The sequence below is a fragment of the Arvicola amphibius genome, chromosome 3 (genome assembly GCF_903992535.2).
Source record: "Arvicola amphibius chromosome 3, mArvAmp1.2, whole genome shotgun sequence".
NCBI classification, from domain to species: Eukaryota; Metazoa; Chordata; class Mammalia; order Rodentia; family Cricetidae; genus Arvicola; species Arvicola amphibius.
The window spans coordinates 49,692,154-49,713,838 of record NC_052049.1 but is presented as its reverse complement, the minus strand read 5'-3'; the positions used below and the strand labels follow the sequence as shown (position 1 = coordinate 49,713,838).

Genomic DNA, 21,685 nt, shown 5'->3' with positions numbered 1-21,685 from the left:
TATAAAGACATGGAGTGTGCACGCCTCAGGGTTTAGGCTCATAGAATTTTAATATTAAATAGACTCATATTTACTGTGCTAAAATTAGGAGGAGAAATCCATCACAGCGAAGCAGTTAACTAGAAGCATGCTTCGGAAGTGACAAGAAGACAGGCTTAAGACTCCGAACACGGATCCCAGAAGCAGCTGGCAACGCGACGTATTGTGAAAGATCCTTGACTTCTAGCATCACACTACCCCACATCCTGCCATCTGCAAATGTTGTGGGCTCCCAGGGTGGAAGCTTGCATCCCTTCTGAGTCATCCCTATACGAAACCCTAAAACACGGTCTCTTGTGGTTGAGCACAAAGACCCCGAATTCAGGGAAAAACACAAAGCCATACTCCCCTTCCAGTCACCCAGAAGAAGGACGATTCCCTGCACTCTACATGAACGCCAGTGTGTAAGATGTGGATTCCCACAGCCAGAACTTAGTTCAATCATCTCGGAAACACTGGAATTTCAAAACTCGGGATCCACAAGAAAGTTCCCGGGCTTCCTAGGACATATTAGAAAATAACATAAAACCACCTCCTCATTTGGGGTTTTGCATGAAGAGTCTTAAGCACGCAAGTCCTGTTGTTTGTTTCTGGTTAGATTTATGAGACTCACTAAGGGCAATGCCCTCAGTGCAGCGTATTACACCATTCGGTGTGATTAATTGATGGCAAATCGCTGCACGGGGTGCCAAGATCACTGGTAGGAAGCAAGTCATTAAAGAAAATTAAAACTCTGCCAGGGCCTTGCTTGTAAATGTTTCTTCCAGCGCCTTAGAGCACCACGTTAGGGAAAGAATTGCAGCCACTGTCACCAGGGAAGCTGAGCCTCCAGCGACACCACTGCTCATGATCCCAGGGTCTTTACTCAATACAAGCATCCAGCATGCTATGTTTTAGGAAGGAAATTTGGGCAGAGAGCTATCTATGGGGACTAAGGAGATGGGTCAATGGGTAAAGTGCTAGCTACTCAAGTATGAAGACCTGAACTTGAGTCCCCGAGACCCATGTAAAAGCCAGGCGTAGTAGTATGTACCTGTGATCTCAGTGCTGTGGGCTTTAGGCGGAGACAAGAGGATACCCAGAGTTGGCTGGCAAGCCAGTCTAGCTGAAATAGTGAGCCTCAGTCTCATTTAGACACACAAATACAGTGGAGAAGAAGAGAAGGAGACACCTGACTCCAACCGTTGGCCTCTGCGTGTGTGCATACATGCATGTGCACCATATCCACACAGGCATGCACACCACATGAACACAAATGTGTATACACACACACACACACACACACACACACACACACACACACAAAGAATGGGGAAAAAAGAATACCTCGAATCTGAGCAGCCTTACTGTGTGTAATTGTGCAAAGAAAGGCTCACACATTGTGAAAGTCTGGGCGCCTGCAGTTTTCTCTAGGTAAATCTCCCAACCAAACATTAACGTATCAAATTAAGTTGAATTAATACATTATAAATAAAAAAGATGGATATCTGACCCATTATCCAAGAAGACTCATTAGTGATTTATTACGGCAAATTAACATCCTCGCCGGCTTATTTACTGTCTAGCCCAAGGTCTGATGAGAAGCGTTTCTCCTCTTCAGCCAGCTGTGTCTAAAAACTGGATGGAGAGGAATGTGAAATACACTTCAGTCTGGCAAAACAAAGGCATATACTTCCAAAGATGACAGCACGCTCACTCTGCAGATGGCTACAATAATATGTGATATTTCAAGCAGTATTTTATGGCTGACAAGCAGAAGGTCGTGCCAGGGAAGTTAGTTCACACTCTGGGAGTGTACTTAGCTAAACAAACCCTAATTGTTTTGCCCGGGGAGAGACACTGGACTGTTAAACAGGATTTAGTGGAAGAAAAAGAGCTTAGGAAAGTGTTTCGCTGATGCTCAGCTCGCCACCCACACTTAATATATTGGTGTTCAAGATATTCTATGTAAAACAGAAAAGATGCCCCGGTGACCAGCTAAGCTGACGAACTGTCTTTGAGGGGACAATTACGTGCTGAGTTGTTTATGTGTCTCCTTACCCAAATGACAGCAGTGGATCGATTCCACGAGACTCAGCTAACTTAAGGTATTTTATGGGAAACACATTTTAACTTGTTTTCATTTGCGGTACAAGGCCATGTGGCAGTTACAAGCACAATGCCGTAAACGAAAAAAGAAAATCACTATTATAAAGATATGTTCTCTAGTACCGTATGGAAATTCTTATACCAAACTGATACACAGCAGCGCAGTCAGTTCAAAATAAAAAAAAAAAGGGAAACCATAATTCAGGAACATAGAGTTTAATTTAATTGCTTTATTTGAAAGAAGGAGAAAAGAGGAGAGGAGGAAGAAGAAGAGAAGGAGGAAGAAAAAGGGAGGAGGAGGAAGGGGAGGAGGAATGGTGGATTTGGGTCTTAATTCATTTCATAAATATTTCTCAGACACCATTACACACTAAACACTGTGTATGGTGCCTGTGGAAGCAAAACTAGCAAAAGAGACGCAAGGAGTTTTCCACCCGTGTGATGCTTACTCTTTGGTGGAGCAGACAAATTCATTGCACATGTAATTAGTTCAAATTATAAGTGTGAACAAGAGCTGCTTCCCGGTGAATGTGGAGCTTAATTTTTGTCCATTTTCCCAGGACTGACAGGGATAAGCTGTCTCAAGTGAATCGGTCTCGAGAAGATAGAAGACCATCAGAAGTTCTAAACGTAAGGTAAGATATGGTTTAGATCCATCTCCTTCTGATGCCTGTGTCTGGCATTTTCTTTTCCATTCAGAAAACCAAAGTCTGACTGGAAGTTTGTTCTGGGGATGTATTCATGGGATACACCCATTCAGGCTTGGGTAATCTATAGAGAAAGTAGCTTTGCACCCAAAATTGATGTTCATTCTTATTATCAGGATGTCCTGCATTCCCGTGCTCACATTTGGGCCTAGAAATGTGGTTAATGGCATTTGTTCTACTCCAGACAGAAACAAAAAGAAACAAACCATTGTGCTTTGGGTTGTCCCCTGGAGGACAATTTTGATGACACACTACTTAGGACATGAAGTTGGGTGTGGGTAAGGAGTTGGGAGTAAATACGAATAAAATGTATCACTTGAAATTCTGAAGTAATAAGTAAGAATATTTTAAAGTGCTTCTTAAGAGACTGATATGTACAGATCTCTCCTTAACATGCTTAGATCCTGGGGTTTTTTAAAACCAATTTTTAATATTTCTTTAAACATATTTGAAGCTATTGGCTTTCCAGTACCTGTTGGGAGAACCATTCATGTTATTAGCAGGCTAACTCGGAGTCTCAGCTCGAATAGATTATTTCCAGAATGTAGGCGGGGTGCTAAGGTCCTTTAGATCTCCAAGAAAGCTAAGTTCTCTGGGCACTTCCTAATCTTTTGTGTAGATGGGAAAAGTAAGACTTTGAGATCAAACAACGGTAGGATCCCGACTCTAACAGCAGATGCTAGAGTCATGGTGTGAACTAAGTCTAACAAGCTTCTGGTCAGTGGGGCAATGACACACTGGGCCAGGCTGATAATGACAAAAGCATCCAAGGAAGCTGTTAGAGATGCAGGCTAGAATTTTCTTTTTAATCCTGGTTCAAATCATATTTCTTGGTGGAGTGATCTGTATTTATTACATGCAGGGTGAAGCTCTGACACAATGGTACCAAGCATATGAAAATGCCAGCTATGGGAACACATCCCATCCAAACATCCTACTTCTAGTTAGCTCACTGTTAGATAATGGTCCAGACAACACCATAACAGGATCAGTATTATGGCAGATTAGGGGCTGGAGAGTCTCTCCAAGTTTTAACCCACAAACTTTGGACTCTATCACATACATTTAACTATAGATTTATGAATTCATCTTTTCACTGATAATGAAAGACAAAGCTGCTCTGTTTGAGAAACAGAGAGAGTTAACATGATCTCAGAAGACAGCAAATGAGATCAAATGTAATTTGAATAGCACAAAGTGCCATATAATATTATCCTGTTCATTCATCCGGGTGAATTGGTTGACTCAAAGGTGAATTAATTTGGACAAACATTCCTAAGCTAAAGAGGTTTAATCTTCCTCATCCTTCAACTGAAGCAGAAGGTGAAGTGAGGTGAAGTCTGGAAAGCAATCTCTGGGGTAGGGGGTGATTCATGGAGGTATGTGCATACAAGAGTGCAGGTACCCACCAAGTCCAGAAGAGGTCACTAGATGCCCTGGAGCCAGAACTACAGGAAGTTGTGAGCTGGCAGGCATGGTGCTGGGATCTGAACTGTGGTCCTACCCAAGAGCTACACAAGCTCTCACCCACTGAGCCATCTCTCCAGCCCTGAGGCTACCTGTCAGTGGCTTTATATTAGAACACAGCTAATTGCATTCTTTACATACTATGTATAGCTACATTCCAGCTACAATGGCTGGGTTGATTATTGGCAATGAGGATCTTGTGATTCAAAATAACGTTAAGTATTTACTACATGACCCTTTAAGGAAGTCTTGCTACCTCCTAACCAGGTGGCTATATTCTTCTGAGGCGAAGTTAAAATAATTCTCATTTGAACCCACTGCACTTTCACCCATGCTAACACTGGAACCTTGGTGGTTGGGGTGAGAGAGGAGACAGTGTTCAGAATCTGATACCTGGGGAGGGTAATGCTTCCTTATTTGGGGTTGAATCACTGCCCTACAAGTCACTGTGATCAACAGAAGTGCATTTTTTCTTTCAGGGTTATTTAATACATAAATGGTTATGGACAACTTTCCTTTCAAATCCAACTATTCATCACTTTGACTATTCTAGAAATGTCAAAATGTGACCCCGAGGCCACACATGCATACACATGCCTGTGTTTTGGTTTTCATTTTTAAAGCTAACAATGACGGAAGAGCAAGTCCCACCTCTGCACTGACTGGACTCTCACCTGAGCCGCTTGTTCAACCCACGTTGAAACCTAGGGGAGGAGAAGGGAATGAATAGCAGCCAGAAGGCTGGCTTCCTGCCTCTAATCCACCCACAACTCTACTGGCTGTGCTCTCCTGCTGTGAACTGGGCTCCATATGCTAAGGCAGGATGGCCCACGCCCAGTTGGCTCTGGTAGCAAACCTGCCCCCAGAGACTATGCAATCAGGAAGTTGGCATAAGCTCTTGCAGCTCACCAGGCTCTACCGGCAAATGTCATGTTTCCTTTCCCTGGTACAGAATCTGCGAGAGTCTCAAGTCAATCATCTATAAAACTAGGCCTTTGAGATCCATTCTTTATGTTTCCGATGCAGGTTACTAAAAGCAAGCAAGAGCGTGGCTCCCTCAGCGTTACCTACAGTGTCTGGTTTCCGAAGACAGAACTGCCTACTGGGTTTCTGAATTTTGACTTCTTCAAACTCCTATAGATGTATCTGGACTAGAATTTGATGCCATAATGAATGTTTTCACTCCTTTATTGTTGTTTCATTTAAATAATTCAAACCCCAGACAGCTAATATCCACCAACCACAGAGAACGCTCAAATTCCTAAAGCCATCTAATGAAGGCCTAGGCTGGCAAGCATAGCTTAAATTTCTTATTTAGGCTGTAGTCGGAAATAAATTTATAGACTCAGTATTTCTAATCTTAATTTAAGTATATAGGAAATAAGCCTACAGAGTCAAGATTTGCTGCCCTACCCCCTGTACTGAAGCAGGCTTGATAACACAAAGACCTATGTCTATAAAGATAGACAGACCAATTTGTCACAATTTAATGTCACTTTTAATGAAGTTCAATTCACTGCCCTAACCAAGTAAAACAAACAAAAAAACAAAAAAAAAGAAAGTAGGTAAATTATAGTCCTACTTCAGTAGGTTAAAATAAAAAGCAAAGCTTCCATATCATCTAAAACTATTGTAGAGAGAAAAGTCATTTTATTCCCTTTTAAAGGCTTATAATGCTCCCTAAAAGTTTACACGTAACCCAGGTTCCCTTGATGTATTTGGAGATAGGGCCATTAAGAAGTGTGTTAAAGGTGGTCATGAGTCTAGGCCCTGACATAATATATAACCATGTCCTTGTTAGGAGAGTTGATCAGAGCTTGGCCAGGCACAGAGGGGAGATCCTGTCAGTACACAGGAAGACAACCCATGAGGGAGAGAGACTGCTGCAGAAACCGAGTTTTCCAGCACCCTAAGCCTGGACTTCAGTCTCCAGGACTCTGAGGGAGTAGATTTCTGTTGTTAAACCCACCAAGTATGAGGTACTTGGCTTGGCAACCCTTGAAAACTTAGCCAACCCTCACTTCAAATGCACCTTTGTGTACCAAAGTTGATGGAGCCTAAGGCTAATTCCTGTTTTATGGGCAGTGGCCTGAAGGTCTCTGGCACGGCCTCTCTTTCCATTCAGACTACACAAATAAGGTGCCAATTTCTGAATTCTAGAATAGTTTTTAAACACTGGAAGTCACCAGATTCTCACGTGTTTGAAGACTGTTATTTAGAATTATAGTGTAGTTTTTCATTTCTATGCTTAAGCAGTCTGTCATCGAAGAGCCTGACCTAACACACCTATTTTTGCTCAAATGAAACAAACAAACAAACAAAAAAAACAAAACGGACAACAACATTACCAAGATGAGATATTCTGAATACAGTTCCCTCAAGTTGGGAAATGTTTTGCTGGGCACCAAGTTCTAATATGTCATGCAAGAAGAACTCCTTTGGAACCAAAACAATCAAGTCCCTCTGGCAGCTCAGCCAGCAGAGTGCTTGCCTAGCACGAATGAGTTCAGTTCTTCACACCGTAAACTGAACATACAGTGGCACACATCTGTAAGCCCGGCAATAGGGAGGTGGAGGCAGGAGGATGGGAAGTTCAAGGTCATCTTGAGCTACCTAGGAAGTTCGAAGTTAGCTTGGGCTTTCGACCTCTTGTAAATAAATAAAGTCATCTTTTGGTCAAGATCTATGAGATTACCATAAAAATATGGGCCAGCAAGGTAGCTCAGTGAGTAAACTGGGCTCACTATCCAGGCCTGATGACTTGAGTCTGAGCTCTAGAACCCATTTAAAAAACAAACAAAGAAAGAAAAAAAAAAAAAAACACTGGGTGTGGTGGTTAGAATGTGAAATTCCAGCACCTCGAAAAGCAGGATGGGAGGCAAAGAGGGAACTGCCCGGAAGTTGATGGACCAGCTAGCCTGCATACACAGCATGGTAGCAATAAGGAGAAAGACCCTGCCTCCACAAGGCAGAAGGCGAGAATGGCTCCCAAGTTGTTCCCTGTCCTCCGCATGTGTGCATGGCATACACAAACCTGCACACGCACACATGCATACACATACAAACACATGCACATATACATGCACACACATCATACACATATGTACAATAATCATTTTAATTTTAACTGGCCCAACCTAAATTTTATTTTACAGATCACAAAATAATAATTCTTTAATATTGTCAGAGAGAACATTTTAGGGAATCTGAAGAGTTCTGAGATAGCTTTAAAAATATAAATAAAAGGAAAGACTAAGCTCGAGCAGATCATACCATAAAATGTTTTCTTCACTGCGGAAAGAGCAAATCATAGACAAGAACTAGGTGCATCCAACATATAGTTCTAAAAAAGCTAAGGGGGGAAAACACAATAATAAAATAAAATGACTTTGGGGAGGGACTTTGAGAGTAATGCACTCGAGCATTTCACAGGGCCAATTATATAGCAATTGTCCCACAGAGGCTTCGTTGTTTAAAGAAATTCAGACTTTTTGTGGTCTTGGCTGGAATCCCTCAGAAGAGGGCAAGAATAAAATGTCCTTAAACCAACCATCTCTTCCACTATAAATAAAATCAAATGCCAATTTGGATTTAATATTCAAATATCCAACAATTTTGTTCATGAAATTGCTTCCAAAACTAGAAAGCAAACTTCTTTATGGCACTACCTTAAATATTTAGAAATAAAATGGAGTTATTATTAGGTATTAGAAAACCAAATATCCTTGAGAAAAATGTGTCTCCTGGGAAACAACTGAAACTATAGCCTACTTATGATATCTGAAGACGTTCGGGTCCCAAGGAAGACTTGGTCACAGAAATCCAGAACCTTTAGAAATAGTTTCCAAATGGTAATACTAAAGAGGAGGAGGGATAAACAAAAACAAAAGCCTGGCCCTTAATTGTGAGTATCCTGCCAGGCATTCCATAAAGATGTATTCCACATCTCCTCCACATTCTGTTCAATGTACAGTGCAGCATGGCTTTTGGGAATTCTTCAGCTGCTGCTCAGAGAGCAGGAGCAACAGAACCAGTCTGGCCACGTTTGATCCCTGGTTTCCTTTGCCACCCCTGTGACCTTGGACAAGTTGCTCTGCCTTGCTCTTGCTCAGTTCCCCCTCCACTACGGAGGTCACCACAGGACCATGTTGGCACCTGGGAGTGCTAAGTGGTTTTCTCACGGAAAACCTCTGTATGGGGCTGGCAAGCTGACATGTCTGTACAGTGCCTGCTGGTGGTAATGGTGGAAGAATGGCGCAAAAACTAAAGGGAACCTGGAGAGTCTTGGTGAGGTTGGATGGGAAAAGAAAAAAGAAAAGAAAACAATAAAAATTCTTGACTAGGTGACTTTTAGGAACATCCGTGAATTTTATTCATATATATATACATATATATGTATGTGTGTATATATATATATACATAAATACATATACATACATACATACACACACACACACACACACACACACACACATATATCTGCCCTCTGGTTTCAGAAATCCTTATTTTTACTCTTCTGAGCTGGACCCAAACACAGCACTGGATAGAGAATAAGCCATTCCTAGGGCCCTCCTGAAATAGTGGCCCTTATGATCCAACAATAAACAGTACAGCTTTCATCAGTCAGCGCTAAAGCCATGTTTTTTGTTTTGGTTTTCTAGGTAGGGTTTCTCTTTGTAGCCCTGGCTGTTCTGGAATTCACTCTGTAGAAGAGACTGGTCTCAAAATCACAGAGATCCACGTGCCTGTGCCTCCCGAGTGCTGGAACCAAAGGTGTGCACCACCACTGCTAGACCGTTTAAAGGCATATTTAACAAAAATACCAGGCTAGGACATCACAGGCAAACAGCTGGAGTACTGTGCTCTACACGGCTCCTTTGCAGTGGTCACTCAGATTCAGAAGCACCCTGTGATATGCACAATGTCATCATCACCCAGTGTACCCGCGGCTTGCTTCTGCCAGCTCATTCCCCTTCCTTCCTCCCTCCAACAAGAGCATGCGTGGAGAGTGCTCAGAGCCTAGCTACCCCCGCCCTCCACGTTCTCCCCTCCCCCACCAGTGGCTAATGTGCGATATTCAAGCCACAGAACTATGAAAGCTTGGAATGGTTTGACCAATTTTATCTGGCCCCAGCTACTCCTTTAAAAATAAAGAACCATTTTCATTTCACTACCCCTATTGCTTCCTATTCTCCGACTCTCTTCTCTCTGGTCCAGAAATTACCTCTCACGTTAAAGTAAACAAGCACACAAGCAGGGCTTTTTGACTCCTCGCAGAACTCCAGCGGTGGACACATCTGTCCTAACCCCTACTTTCTACACCCCAGGATGCTCCTGAGATTTTCAGGCTGAAGTTGACCTCCCTCCCTGCTGTCAATGTCCTGAATGCCCTTGGTCTACACTGGACATATGATGGATTTCCTAAGCGGAAAGTCAATTGTCTCGGCATCGCTCTCGACTCTATCTAGTGCTTCCTATGCGGATGGAACGGCTTGCTGTCTATTTTATTTCCTTGGTACATTTTTCTGTCTACTGTAAACATGCTGCCAAACGTTTCAAAGCTTAAGTCGTTGAGGCCCGAGGTGAGAGAAAATGATGGTAGGCCCATAATGGGTAAAAAACAATACTTCTAAACAAAAGCCAAATGTGGTTTGGCTCAAATGGAGTTTCTGAGTGATACCAAAGCCAGCACAGAACCACACTGACAAGAGCTCATAAAACACCGAGCGTAGCAAGTTGAGTCAGCTCAGCCAGGCAGAGTGTGCCCGGCATCAGCATTCCTGGCCTCCACAGGACAGAGTTCCAAGGCTAACAGATGAGACGGGTTTCCATTTTCTAAATTTTGTTTCATCTTTTACGTTTTAATCCAATGTATTCCACTGTACTTTTAGCAAATTAAATTGAAAAACATTTAAAACAATCTTTGGACGAACTAGTTCAGTCTCTCCTAGAGAAAGTACAGTGGTGACCGAGCAGTGTGAAGAAACAGCCAGGACTAAGACTCAGCGTTCCCTGGATCAGTCATAAATCAACTCAGAGGCAGCCTCAGAATGATTTCTCCCTAACTGGAAGGAACCGAATGCCTTTCAAAGTTTTTTTGTTGCTGAAAAATGATCCTCCCAACTGACAAACTAAGAATATATGTTAAGCCCGGAAACAAATCTGTGTCCAGTTCTAAAGATCGCTAGAACTCCTGATTGTTTTATGTTTCTGAAGCCTCGCGCTGTCAGTGATTTATTTCACATGCATGCGGCCAGCCATTTGTTTAATGCCATCTGGTTTCCAGTAGGGAGGTTTCAAGTTCTCCTGATTCCCCCACCTACCATCCCACGGAAAACAATCCAGAACGGACAGAGATTTCAATCATTTGGATTCACATGGAGTTGGAAACTCTAGCTGCCCTTCCTTTACATTTGGCAAATGCTTTAATGGGGCTAGCAAATTGTGTCCTTAGGAGGTACTTACCGGGAGACAACACCTTTTTCTTTACAATGACAAATGATGCTAACACTTTCATTCTGCGTGTTTAATAGCACAACAGAAGATTTCACCAAGGTTACAGGAAATCACCCCATAGACAATAAAGTCCTACCACAAATCCTGTCCATTCCTTTTATTTCTGAGTGTCAACTGAGACACGCATCAAGATGGAGCAGGGTCTACAGCGGAGAATAAATATCAAGCCGGACCACTTTTAAGTGGATACCGTTTAGCCCACTGACCTAAAAGCCCTGTTGGTCATGTCTACGGCATACCCTAAGTCTCCCACATGGCATCATCTACTTAGATACTCAGGGGTAAAGGGCGTCCCGGACTTTCCAAAGAAAATTCCAACTAATGGCCGCCATTGTTCCCATGCTAAGCTCACTTTGGTTCACTCTCCTGAGGAACCAAGCACTCAGAGAGAACCAATTTCTCACTGACACCATACAGATGATGTGTAGAGACTTAATTACCATTTTTACAAGAATCCTGGACGTTTACTTGGAGGGCGGGTATCTCATGGCCGGGCCCCGTGGTTGTCCAGAGTTCATGGTTGACATCTGGAGGCTGAGAAACATCTCTCTTCAGTTCTGTTTGATTGCCACTAGTCCTCACCACATCAAAAGGAGACACACCTGGGGGGTAAGCGTCCCATGGGACACCCGACGGGTTTGGTTTATTGGAAGTGTTAAGTGACATGTGTACCAAAGCTTCATTGATGAAAAACGAATCTTCATGACACAAGCTCTCAGCTCGACTAAGTTCCATTACCTGCATAAAGAAACACAGAAAAATACAGTAATTTCTTTAGCAACTTAAACAAGTTCATAAAGTATTTATTTAGCCCACAAGCCTGAAACCTCTTGCTCTAGCAATCAAGATCTTAATAAGAATGAGGTTAGGAAGAAATCTCCCACTTACCCTCCTCCCAACCCCTTTAAATGAGCTAGAACAAGAACCTCCGAGTCGCCATGCACAATTTATCTTACTTTTAGAACGCAGTAGAGTCTATACCCTTGGAGAGTCTCCACTTTATTTTAATCAAAGCAAGCAGTGTTTCCACTTTTGCTACATAAAAAGGCCGAAAACATATCCTTCAGTGCACAAGGAATTTGCAATAAATGTAATTTAGCAAACTTGAAGGGGAAATCAGATGCAACGTAGTTCTTTCTTATAAGCCTATTAACTTTTACAGCTCTGTGATGCACTATCGATAAAATCGCACATGCGCTGCAGAGTGCAGAAAATCTGCCCAGACAAATGGAATTGTCAGGCAAGGCTAGAGAGGATGCAGAGGGAACAGAGATCTTCTAAACGGGTTTATCCACTCAGTCCTTAATCAGGTACAGCTCAGGATGACTTTATAATGAAAACGATTTTGAATTCAGTATCTCCGATTCACAAAGAGAAATAAGCCTTCTACATCAGAATCTGTGCAATTCGGGGCTGGAAAGATGGCTCTGAGGTTAAGAGCACTGGCTGCTCTTCCAAAGGTCCTGAGTTCAATTCCCAGCAACCACATGGTGGCTCACAGCTATCTGTAATGAGATCTAGTGCCCTCTTCTGGCCTGCAGGTGTACATGCAGGCAGAACACTTTACATAATAAATAAATAAATCTTTAAAAAAAGAATCTGTGAAATTCAGTGCTTATACATGAAGAACTAAATGATCTACAAAAGACACATGCCATACAATACAAGAGAACACTCTTAGTCCATGACATTACATCATTTAAAGAAGATCTTTCAAATACCTAAGAGGCATCTTTCTCACAGTGTATGTGCCTCCGGGTCAGAATATCCATTATTTTATTGGGGCAATGCCATTCTGTGGTCTCTTCTTAGGAAAGGGTGTCTCAGAGCACAGAGGCCCCAATAAAGACCCAGGACCTTAGAATTTCCATCTTTTAAGTCAAGACACCCAAGAATTGGTTCTAAACACTCTTGGCTTTTTTATCCCATCTCCAAACTACGACACACTCTTGGGAGCTCTTCACTAAGAGCCAGGAACACAGATGTTTGGGTGAGCCCAGTTTATGCAGGGCTAAGACATACCTCCTTATTCCCTGGAGAGAAGACAGCGGGGAGACTCCTCTGGCGACTGTGTTTGCAGTGGCCTAGCAGACCCTGCTGGACACGCATCCTCTGTCTCTCCTTCTCTACCATCCGCTGGCCCTCGCGCAGCCGCTCGAGGCTCTGCTGGTACTCTTGGAGTTGGTGGTCCAGCTCGCTACGGTGGCGCAGCAATAGCTCCTCCTGTGACTGGCACTCACGTTCCCGCGCTTGTAGCCAGCTCTCCTGGGCTTCCTGCTCGCGCTGCTGCTGCTCGCACAGGCGGTGCCAGCGCCGCTGCTCCTGCTGGAACTGGTGCTGGAGCTTGTGGATGTTAGCCAACTCTTCCCGCTGCTTTTCCAGGTAACGGGATTTCTCCTGGTCCTGCAAGGGGCCACCTCGGAAAGAGGCCAAGCTCTCCCGCTGCTGTAGAACCAGCTTGTGGATCTCGATGTGGCTGTCCTGGATGGTCAAGGCAGCCTGGGGAGAAGTAGGCGGAAGCAGAAGAGGTCAAATGAGTAAGCACAGGTTTGAATCACACATGGGGTGGTAAAGGATCCCCAAAGGTTGAAGGCCTGGTGGTCAGCTGTGAAACTAGTAGGAAAACGCAGAACCTTTAGGAGACAGGTCTCATGGATGGACAATGTACGAGTGTGTGCATATGGGGGAAGGCAGTGCGTATGTGTGTCTGTCTGTCTGTCTTAGTCTGTCTGTGTGTCTGTGTCCTGGAAGAAGATAATGGGAACTAGCCCTTTCCTTTTTTTTGTATCCTGATATCATGCGGTAAGCAGTTCTGCTGGACCCGGTACCCCCCACCATGAAGTTCTGCCTTCCCCAAAGCAGTGGGACCAAACAACCATGTACTGAAACAAGGAGCCAATTTCAGTTCTGCCTCTTCTAGCTGGCTCTTTGGGATACTTTGTCAATAAGGCACAAGGTTAGCACAGCTCATGGACTGTTGACCTCTCTGTTGGAAATAGCTCTAAAACACGGAGTGCTTGGCTAGGGTACTTTCTGCCACATCCTGCCCCTTTCCAAGTTAGATCCGAAGGCACCTTGAGCTTTCAAAGAGGCTTGCCTACATTTTCTATCGGTATGACTTGGGGTTGTACAGGAAGGAAATAAGACGATCAGTATCATTGGCATTCGGTATCTAAGAGAGTTTGGTCTGGTGAGTCCACTGGATGCCCGAACTTGGTGATGCTCATGTCTTTACTTGATAGTGCTTAGTAATAAGACATAACCCACCCCTATCCTGTCACTTGAACTCTTTAAGTTGCCTCGGGATTGCTTGTGACAATTAATGTGCCATCTATACATCACTTTATCCACACGGGAAAGGCAGAAAGCACAGTGCTTTTCCGAACTTTCTGGAATCGGTTTTTCCATCTTTTCAGTCCAAGGGTGGTTAAATCCAAGGATGAAAAACTCATGACTACAGAGGGTCGATTGTTCTTATCCCTGCTTCTGGAGAAGAGATTGGCTGTTGGTTGTTGGGTTGTATTTAAGTCAGTCCTTTGGGTAAAAATTTAGTGTGTAAATTCACAAGACTCTAAATTCCTGTTATAGTCTCCTTCTCCTTCTGAGGTCCCTAGTCAATCATTTGTGGGAATTTAAGAATCTATATAAACACAGTGGTATCTTTTATTTGAGTCCCAAACCAGAAATTATTTGTGCTTTATGCATTGCTTTCATGAAGACATAAAAATAAAAGTCAACTATTTGGAGACTTTTGGCAAATAGCCTTTTTATAACATAATGCCCGAGAATCACAGTTAATGCCATTTTTAGGAGCTATGGAATTGGGTAGAACTAGTCTCTTTACTGCTAGGTTTTTGCATTAGAGCAAGAAGGTCATACAAAAAAAATCTAAGCTTAAAGTCATTCATTGTTAACTAGATTGCTAACAGGAGGCTGTAGTGGTTAAGGGGAAATAGATACTCAAAATTCTAGCAGATACGACCAAACATTAAAAAAAATTGTTTTGAACTCTAGTATTTACCTATGAAAAGCTGGACAACATTACAGGAAATAGGACCTGGAAAGATGTCACTACACCAAAACAACAACAACAACAACCTACTGTGAATGTCCTTGGAAGCTTTTAATTTTAAAAGTACCCATTTAAAGTGTAAAGAAGTAGAGAAGGAACAAATTGCAGACACACACCAGGCATGTGTGCACGGCTTGACTCTGATTGAGATGTCATTATAAGCCTAAAGATAAATTCACATTTTTCCTTTCTAAGACATTTTTAAATTGCCCATGTAACATATACCCTGGGAAGAAGGAATTCTGACCATCTTTTTTTTGTGTGAGATCAGCACTTTCCTCTACTTCTGAAAGTTAACCAACTCCAGTATTTTAAATTCATACTTGCTTTGGAATAAGACTCAAAAATGTATTAACTGGGGTCTTTTTAAATAAAATTTGCATTTTTAAATTAAAAAATTAATTGAAAAACATCATGGTCATTCTTGAGACATGACTTTAGGGAGCTCTTAGGAGAACGGTTGATCCTCGTGGAAAACGGGGACCACCATTTTGGCCTTAAAAATGGGATAATCAGCATTGATAAAGCACACTGTAGACGCTGCCACCACTTAATATCAAGAGAGCCCAAGGGTATCAGTACTTTTATAAAGCAAACCCCAATATCTTGCACATCAAATCTAAAAGGCATTAGCTCTTGCATAAGGACTACAATTAGGATATCTCAGTGCAACCATAAAGACTTTAATGTGCCTGTGTAAGCTTGGGATAAGATACAACATATACTTGAAGACTGGACACTGATTTCCACATTTAAAGTTACATTTATGTTTAGGAAGTCTTAATTCACCCTCATTTTACTTACTGGGTAGAATTATCTGTGTCCTTTCCTTTGTCAGTCTGTCTATACTTCTCCAACTCTGCTATAGGAACCTATTGTCATTTTCATGTTTCAGAAATGGGTTAGAGTTCAGTTTCTAAGGAGAGAGCCATGCCACAAAACAGAAATGCTTCACACCCCATATCCTAAGACTGGCTCAAAAGCTTACTTAGGTGAAGGGAACCTACTGGAGGCATTGATATTTCCCATTTGGATTCAACTTAACACAGTGGTTCTCAACCTTCCTTAGGCTATGACCTTTTAATACAGTTCTTCTTGTTGTGTTGATCCCCAATCATAAAATTATTTTCATGCTACTTCATAATTGCACTTTTGCTATTGTTATGAATCATAATGTAAAGATCTGTGTTTTCCGATGGTGTCAAATGACCCCTGTAGGGTCATCCAACCCTCCCATCAAGGGGTCATGGCCCAAAGTTTGAGAACCACTGACTTAACATATTGCAAAACTGAGGTCAATAGGCTGCTGAACTCTTCTGGACCAAAGAGCCACATAGGGCTGTACTCAGGGGTGGAGAACAGCAACAAAATGACTACATATTCTCATCAGGTAGCACAAGTCAGGAAGCCCAAGGTCTCCAGCCCTTGAGAATTTAATGTTCTCTCTCAATGCCAAAGCTTCCCAGTTGACATCTAAAAGAAAACCAGGTCATTTGTTTCACGCGATGAATGGACCTCACAGATCACCTGCGTCACACCTACCATCTGTAAGGCAGTGAAGGCATCCCCACACGGTACGAACCAGATAAGAAGCTACTGTCACCACGGTTAGCATATTTTCAGATGGAGGCATAGCCAACCTGTGCTGTGTGTGTCACATGTGTCCCAGGATAGCCATGAATACAGCCCAACACATTCACAGATGACAATGCTATGCTATGTCACCGTGCCAGAAATTTAGATACTCCTCTATCTATCCAACGTGATAAGCCAAGAAAATGCGATTGATAAAATTATTGAAGAATAGTCATAGTACTATTTTTTTTTCAAATTTTCTACCTGAAACATTCCAGAGAATCCATGGAAAATTTAGTAAAACAAAAACTAAAGTTAAATAAGTTGGCTGATAATGAAACAAGTACATAAAAAACAGTATTTTTTATCAGCAATCATAATTGGAGAAGCATAAACATATGTTTTACAATTTATATAGTACATATATTAAGACAATTACAAAGCTTCCTGCACTTCCTAAAATAAGAGGCAGCTGACCCTGTTCTTACACAAGGTAACCGATCGTGGCAGAAGCACAAATTTTCTTTCATTTAATTCATGAATACAGTACAATTTTAATATAATGGTCTTGGTAGAAGGGCAGGAAATGGACAAAGTGATTTAGATACTCTGAAAAATGTGCAAATCATATAGAAAAATACTAAGAGGAAGCTAGTGTCTCCATACGCTCGGCTGTAACCCAAGCTTTAGCAATGGTCCTGGTACGGAAACAAGAGTGAGCGTGAGGTCAACAGTGCTCAAGAGGAAGAGGTTTGTCAGTGTCAAAACATAAATAAGAAAACATCTAATGAACCCACAGCTTTATGTTTTCTACTCTAAATTTAGACCTAGTTTTCCTTTAACAGTCCTATGATATAAAATATGAGCTACAAGAGACTAACAGAAAATTGACGGAACATGTTTGGTCTTAATAATAAGTAAAGAAGCACAAATTAAAGTAATTTGATATCTTACTTCATTTTTTTATATTGAGGAGGGGAAGGAAGGAAAAAGAGAAAGAGAGAAAAAGATACGATTGATTAATTTTGGCAGTCGAACAAAATCGCAAAATGATATCTATAGTAACTTAGCCTAAGGAGACATTCAAATACGGCTAAAGATATCTGAATATGAGGATATCAACATTTTGTGCTATTAATAACACAAATATAAATAACTGGAGCTGAATAAATTCTATAGGCCCAAATACTATACATACATTAATAATTATGTTGCAGAAAAATTGCTGCCACGGAAAGATGTGTATTACCAATGAGTAACAAGAAGCAATCTAAATTCTTCAGGGGTACCCACAACATGGGAACCAATGTCTTTTTAGTTTTGTTTTTTTTTTTTTAATTAGCATGGCAACAGCAATTGTCTCCTTAGACAGAACCCCAAGACATTTTATTTGATTTTTTTTTATTCTCAAAAATTTCTACTCTATAACTACTGCCTTGGTAGCCTTAAAAATTTCTAATCATCACACAAAGCACTTTGGGTGCACTGACGGCCTCTTTAGCGAGCATCACCTGAGGGATGGATTTCCCAGTCCTCTAATGCACAACCCAAGGGTGATTTGTGCCTTCCTTAAAAGATAACCAGCCATCAGCAGGAGGCTCGGGGGCCCCTTTGCTTTTGTGAGCTTATCCTTTTGCACAGTGCCGCACAGAAAGGACACCCAAGAAGTATCAAGTAATGAGCAAACTACACCACAAAAGAGCGTGCAAATGGCTTAAGTGCTCTTCCCCCAAGGCCCAAGGCCACATGTGGAAGTGCTGCACACTCAGGTGAGAATTCAAGTTTTCAGCAGGAAATGTGAAGTCGCGATGCAGGCAGCTAAGCATTTCCCTGCGTCAGGCCTGAGCGGACTCATCGCTGTCTTTGAGAGGCAGGAACCGTTTTATGGTTTGGAGAAGAATGGGGGTAAAATGTGGTGGTGCCGGGCTGCCTCCTGATTCCAAAACCAGGTGAACGGAGTCACACCTCAGGGCTTGGCATGCTTCTAAGATCGCTTACCACCTTTCAGACGAGCTAATTTCGAAGGTCTGGGGATCATCAGAGGACATTGAAAGACACATTCAAAAGGTGGAGATTGCAGGAGAGTCATTACCTGAAGGCTATAGAGGAGGCGGGTTAAATTCTGTATCGCTTGTATAATCTGGGGGGAGAAAGGATTGTATGTGTCAGATTCTTGGAAAGCTTCCTTAGCGACAGACTGAGAAAGGATGGTATATGATTCAAGTATGTGTAGCTCACCTCCGACTGTGAAGAACCTGGGAAACTTCTATATTCCACCTAAAACACATAAAAACACGAGAAAATCAACAGCTGCCCGACATTTGAAAGCTATTGTGTTTTCAAAATATATGAGCTTCCCTCTCTAACCTCCGCTACCTCAGCTACCATGACCGTCTCTTCTAGGGAGAAATGCCTGCAGAATTAAACAGCCCCTTGACATCGCAGGTCTCACCCACTCAAACTCGGATGTGTGACAACATTAGCCAATCATTCCTTCCAATGGCACAGATGACAGTGAAGAAATTCAGTGAACCCTTGGCTCGCCTCCAGGGATAGTCTGATACACAGGGCTCTCTGGAAGGCATGGACCATCACGGGGCTTCAAGGCCTCCATCTCAATGTTGGAGACTCATGATGTCCAAGGTACAAAGAGATGGCCACAGGGGAACACTTAGTGTCCACCAGATCCTACCTCAATTAATTACCAGTCTGTTTCAAAAACAGTGAAGAAAGCCAGCCACACAAGGTTGGCCATCTTCTCCTTGGGGATGGAGCCTATGCCTCAGATTTTGTCTCTTTCATACCACTGAACGTTAGGGAGCATGTAGATACTGAGGGCATCTAGTTAATGGCACTAAGCATTTGTTTATTTATTGTTTGTCTTCTCTCATCAGTAAACCAATTCAGAGTTAGACTGTGTATTCAATATTATATCTGCAAACCTAAGAATGGTGCCTAGCATGTAAGGGACACTCAACAAGTAAATCACTACAAGGTGTCCAGAGTCTCTGGAGCAATCAACACTACAAACTCCACATTTTATGAAATGGAAAATCATCCATTTCCCTAGCTCTGGGCACCTACTGTTTCTGTAGGATGCTTGCGTTTGTCTGAGCACATGTCATTTTAAGCCCTAAAGGAAGGCAGCCGTGTGATGGCCTCAAGTAGCATTCATTGTTGCCAAATGAGTCATTTAGCCTAGTCAGGCAATGGGCTAGCCCAATCCCCTTTTCTTCATACTGCCAGTTAAAGATGTTGCTGCTAAGCCGTCCCTCTAACAGGGAAAGGACAAAGGCTGACGGGGAGATACTATGTCCATACTTCAGAACTCTGCCCAACCTCACCAGTGCTAAGCATTCCAGTTTGGTGATTCTTGCTTTTCTTATTGGCCCATCTTTGCCTAGCCACCGCTTTTGTGGTAAAAATAATATAATATCTATACTTTTATACTCTATAAAGAACTGAATATGTAGAAACGAGTTAGATTACGTTAAACTGGATTAAGGTGGTTACTTACAGCTAGAACCACTGGGCTTGGGATGAGACAAGAAACTGTGGATCATCTTTTTAATGGAGTTCATCTGCCACCTGGTGGTTCTACAGCATAACTACAGTTGATCACTGCACAGGAGAATTTCTAATTTTTAATTCTTTCCGAATTTTTCTTAACCTTATCTTATTAAACACGAATGCTAAAACATCCATTATACCCTTGCTTAGAGTTTTAGCCAAGTGACCCTGTCCTGTAGCTTGGTTTCTTTCAAAGGCTTCATCAAAGGTCAGTTCTTCCAGGTTCATAGAAAGAGGAACCCGGGCACAGCATCTCACTCAGCCTCCCGTGACTGAGCTGTGGGTAGGAGCCAAACCATTCTCTATGCCGAACTATTCTGCCACTGCCAACTTTCTTTCCCTCCCTAAAATCCTAGGAGCAGTTGAAGGCTACATATTGCAGGCTTCAGAGCGAAGATCGCATGGAGAAGTAGGAGCATTGTAAACAAAGATGTTTCAACGTTTACAATCAGAATAAGGATGGTAAAACTCTGCATTCATACGTTAACTCGGGCCTCTGAACTTTGCAAGTGAATACTAAGTCTGAGCAGACAGTTGTGTGAAATTCTGAAAGCCAGACTTGGTTCTGTCCTATGTCACATATCTGGAAAACACGTAACAGTAAAATGTTGCATCCATGATCCACATGTGCCATGTTCTCACATGGATCCACACCAGTACTTGGCAGTGGCATTAAACCAGTGCTAGACAAAGCAAAAACTCCTGAACCGACTCACCACCTCCCCGAACCGAAGTGCTATTTCCTCCCCTGCTTATGAAATCACACACTTGAAGCTAATAAGAAATGGTACACATGCAATTTCTACAGAGAGAGTTGCGGTCTACAGATATCAAGAATCAGAGAGAGAGCAGCGTTTGGGAACACCTTGCCACAGGCAGAACGTTGCTACGCGAATTCAAAGTCTGCAAATGGAAGGTGGGATATGGGTGAAGAGGAGTGGAAAGTCTTGACAGAGGACAGAAGCAAGACCTTCCCAGAGTGGAAACGAGTTCAGCTCCAGTGGCGCCATCTGGTGGTGCAGCATCCCAATGTCCGGGGCCGCCTCTCAGCCACAGAGTTGCCAAAAGTAGTGAGGAAAAGCACAGGTTTGCAGTGCAGAAAGGAAGCCTGGAAGTCAGAGAGCGCACACACACACATACACATGAGGGTTTTCAAGCTTTTTGTTTGTTTTTTTTAATAACTTTTCAGTTGTTTTTTTACACCTATATGATATAGAAAGAACACGAACATTTAAAGAATAGATTAGAAAGTTTCAATAGAGATATTTAAATGAATCAGAAACAATTCAGAAAAAGTATTTTCAATCCACTCACTGCCTGATAGCTGAAGCTACTATATATACAAAGCAATGGATGCTGGTTACTAACAAATTGGTTAACAATTAACAATACCTTCTCCCCTGCATCAGAGACCGGCAAGTCCGTTACCACACCCTGGAGCCCAGGATCCACATCCCAACAGCCTCTTCCTTCTGTCCCTTCTGTGACTAGTGCTGGAAGCACGCCATTAAGACAGAAACAAAAAGGACAACATCAAACATCAGCCAGCCAATTGGGCTCTTCTGTACACAACTGACGCACACTTCAAAAAAGAAAAAAGAAACATCACAAGATGATACATTCTGGGTACTCCTGCAGAGGGCGCTAGAGC

The 21,685-nt window shown here is 42.4% G+C and overlaps 1 protein-coding gene across 1 annotated transcript in view; it reads right to left on the bottom strand.

The window, feature by feature from the left end:
- Positions 1-21,685, bottom strand: part of Arhgef28 (Rho guanine nucleotide exchange factor 28) — a 114,775-nt gene that overhangs the window by 20,196 nt on the left and 72,894 nt on the right. The window contains exons 23-27 of the mRNA XM_038322967.1: positions 21,427-21,527; positions 18,703-18,741; positions 18,557-18,604; positions 12,840-13,316; positions 11,258-11,555 (exon numbers count right to left, since the gene is read on the bottom strand). Of these exons, the coding sequence (XP_038178895.1) occupies positions 11,258-11,555; positions 12,840-13,316; positions 18,557-18,604; positions 18,703-18,741; positions 21,427-21,527 (963 nt within the window). The remainder of the gene's footprint in view (positions 1-11,257; positions 11,556-12,839; positions 13,317-18,556; positions 18,605-18,702; positions 18,742-21,426; positions 21,528-21,685) is intronic.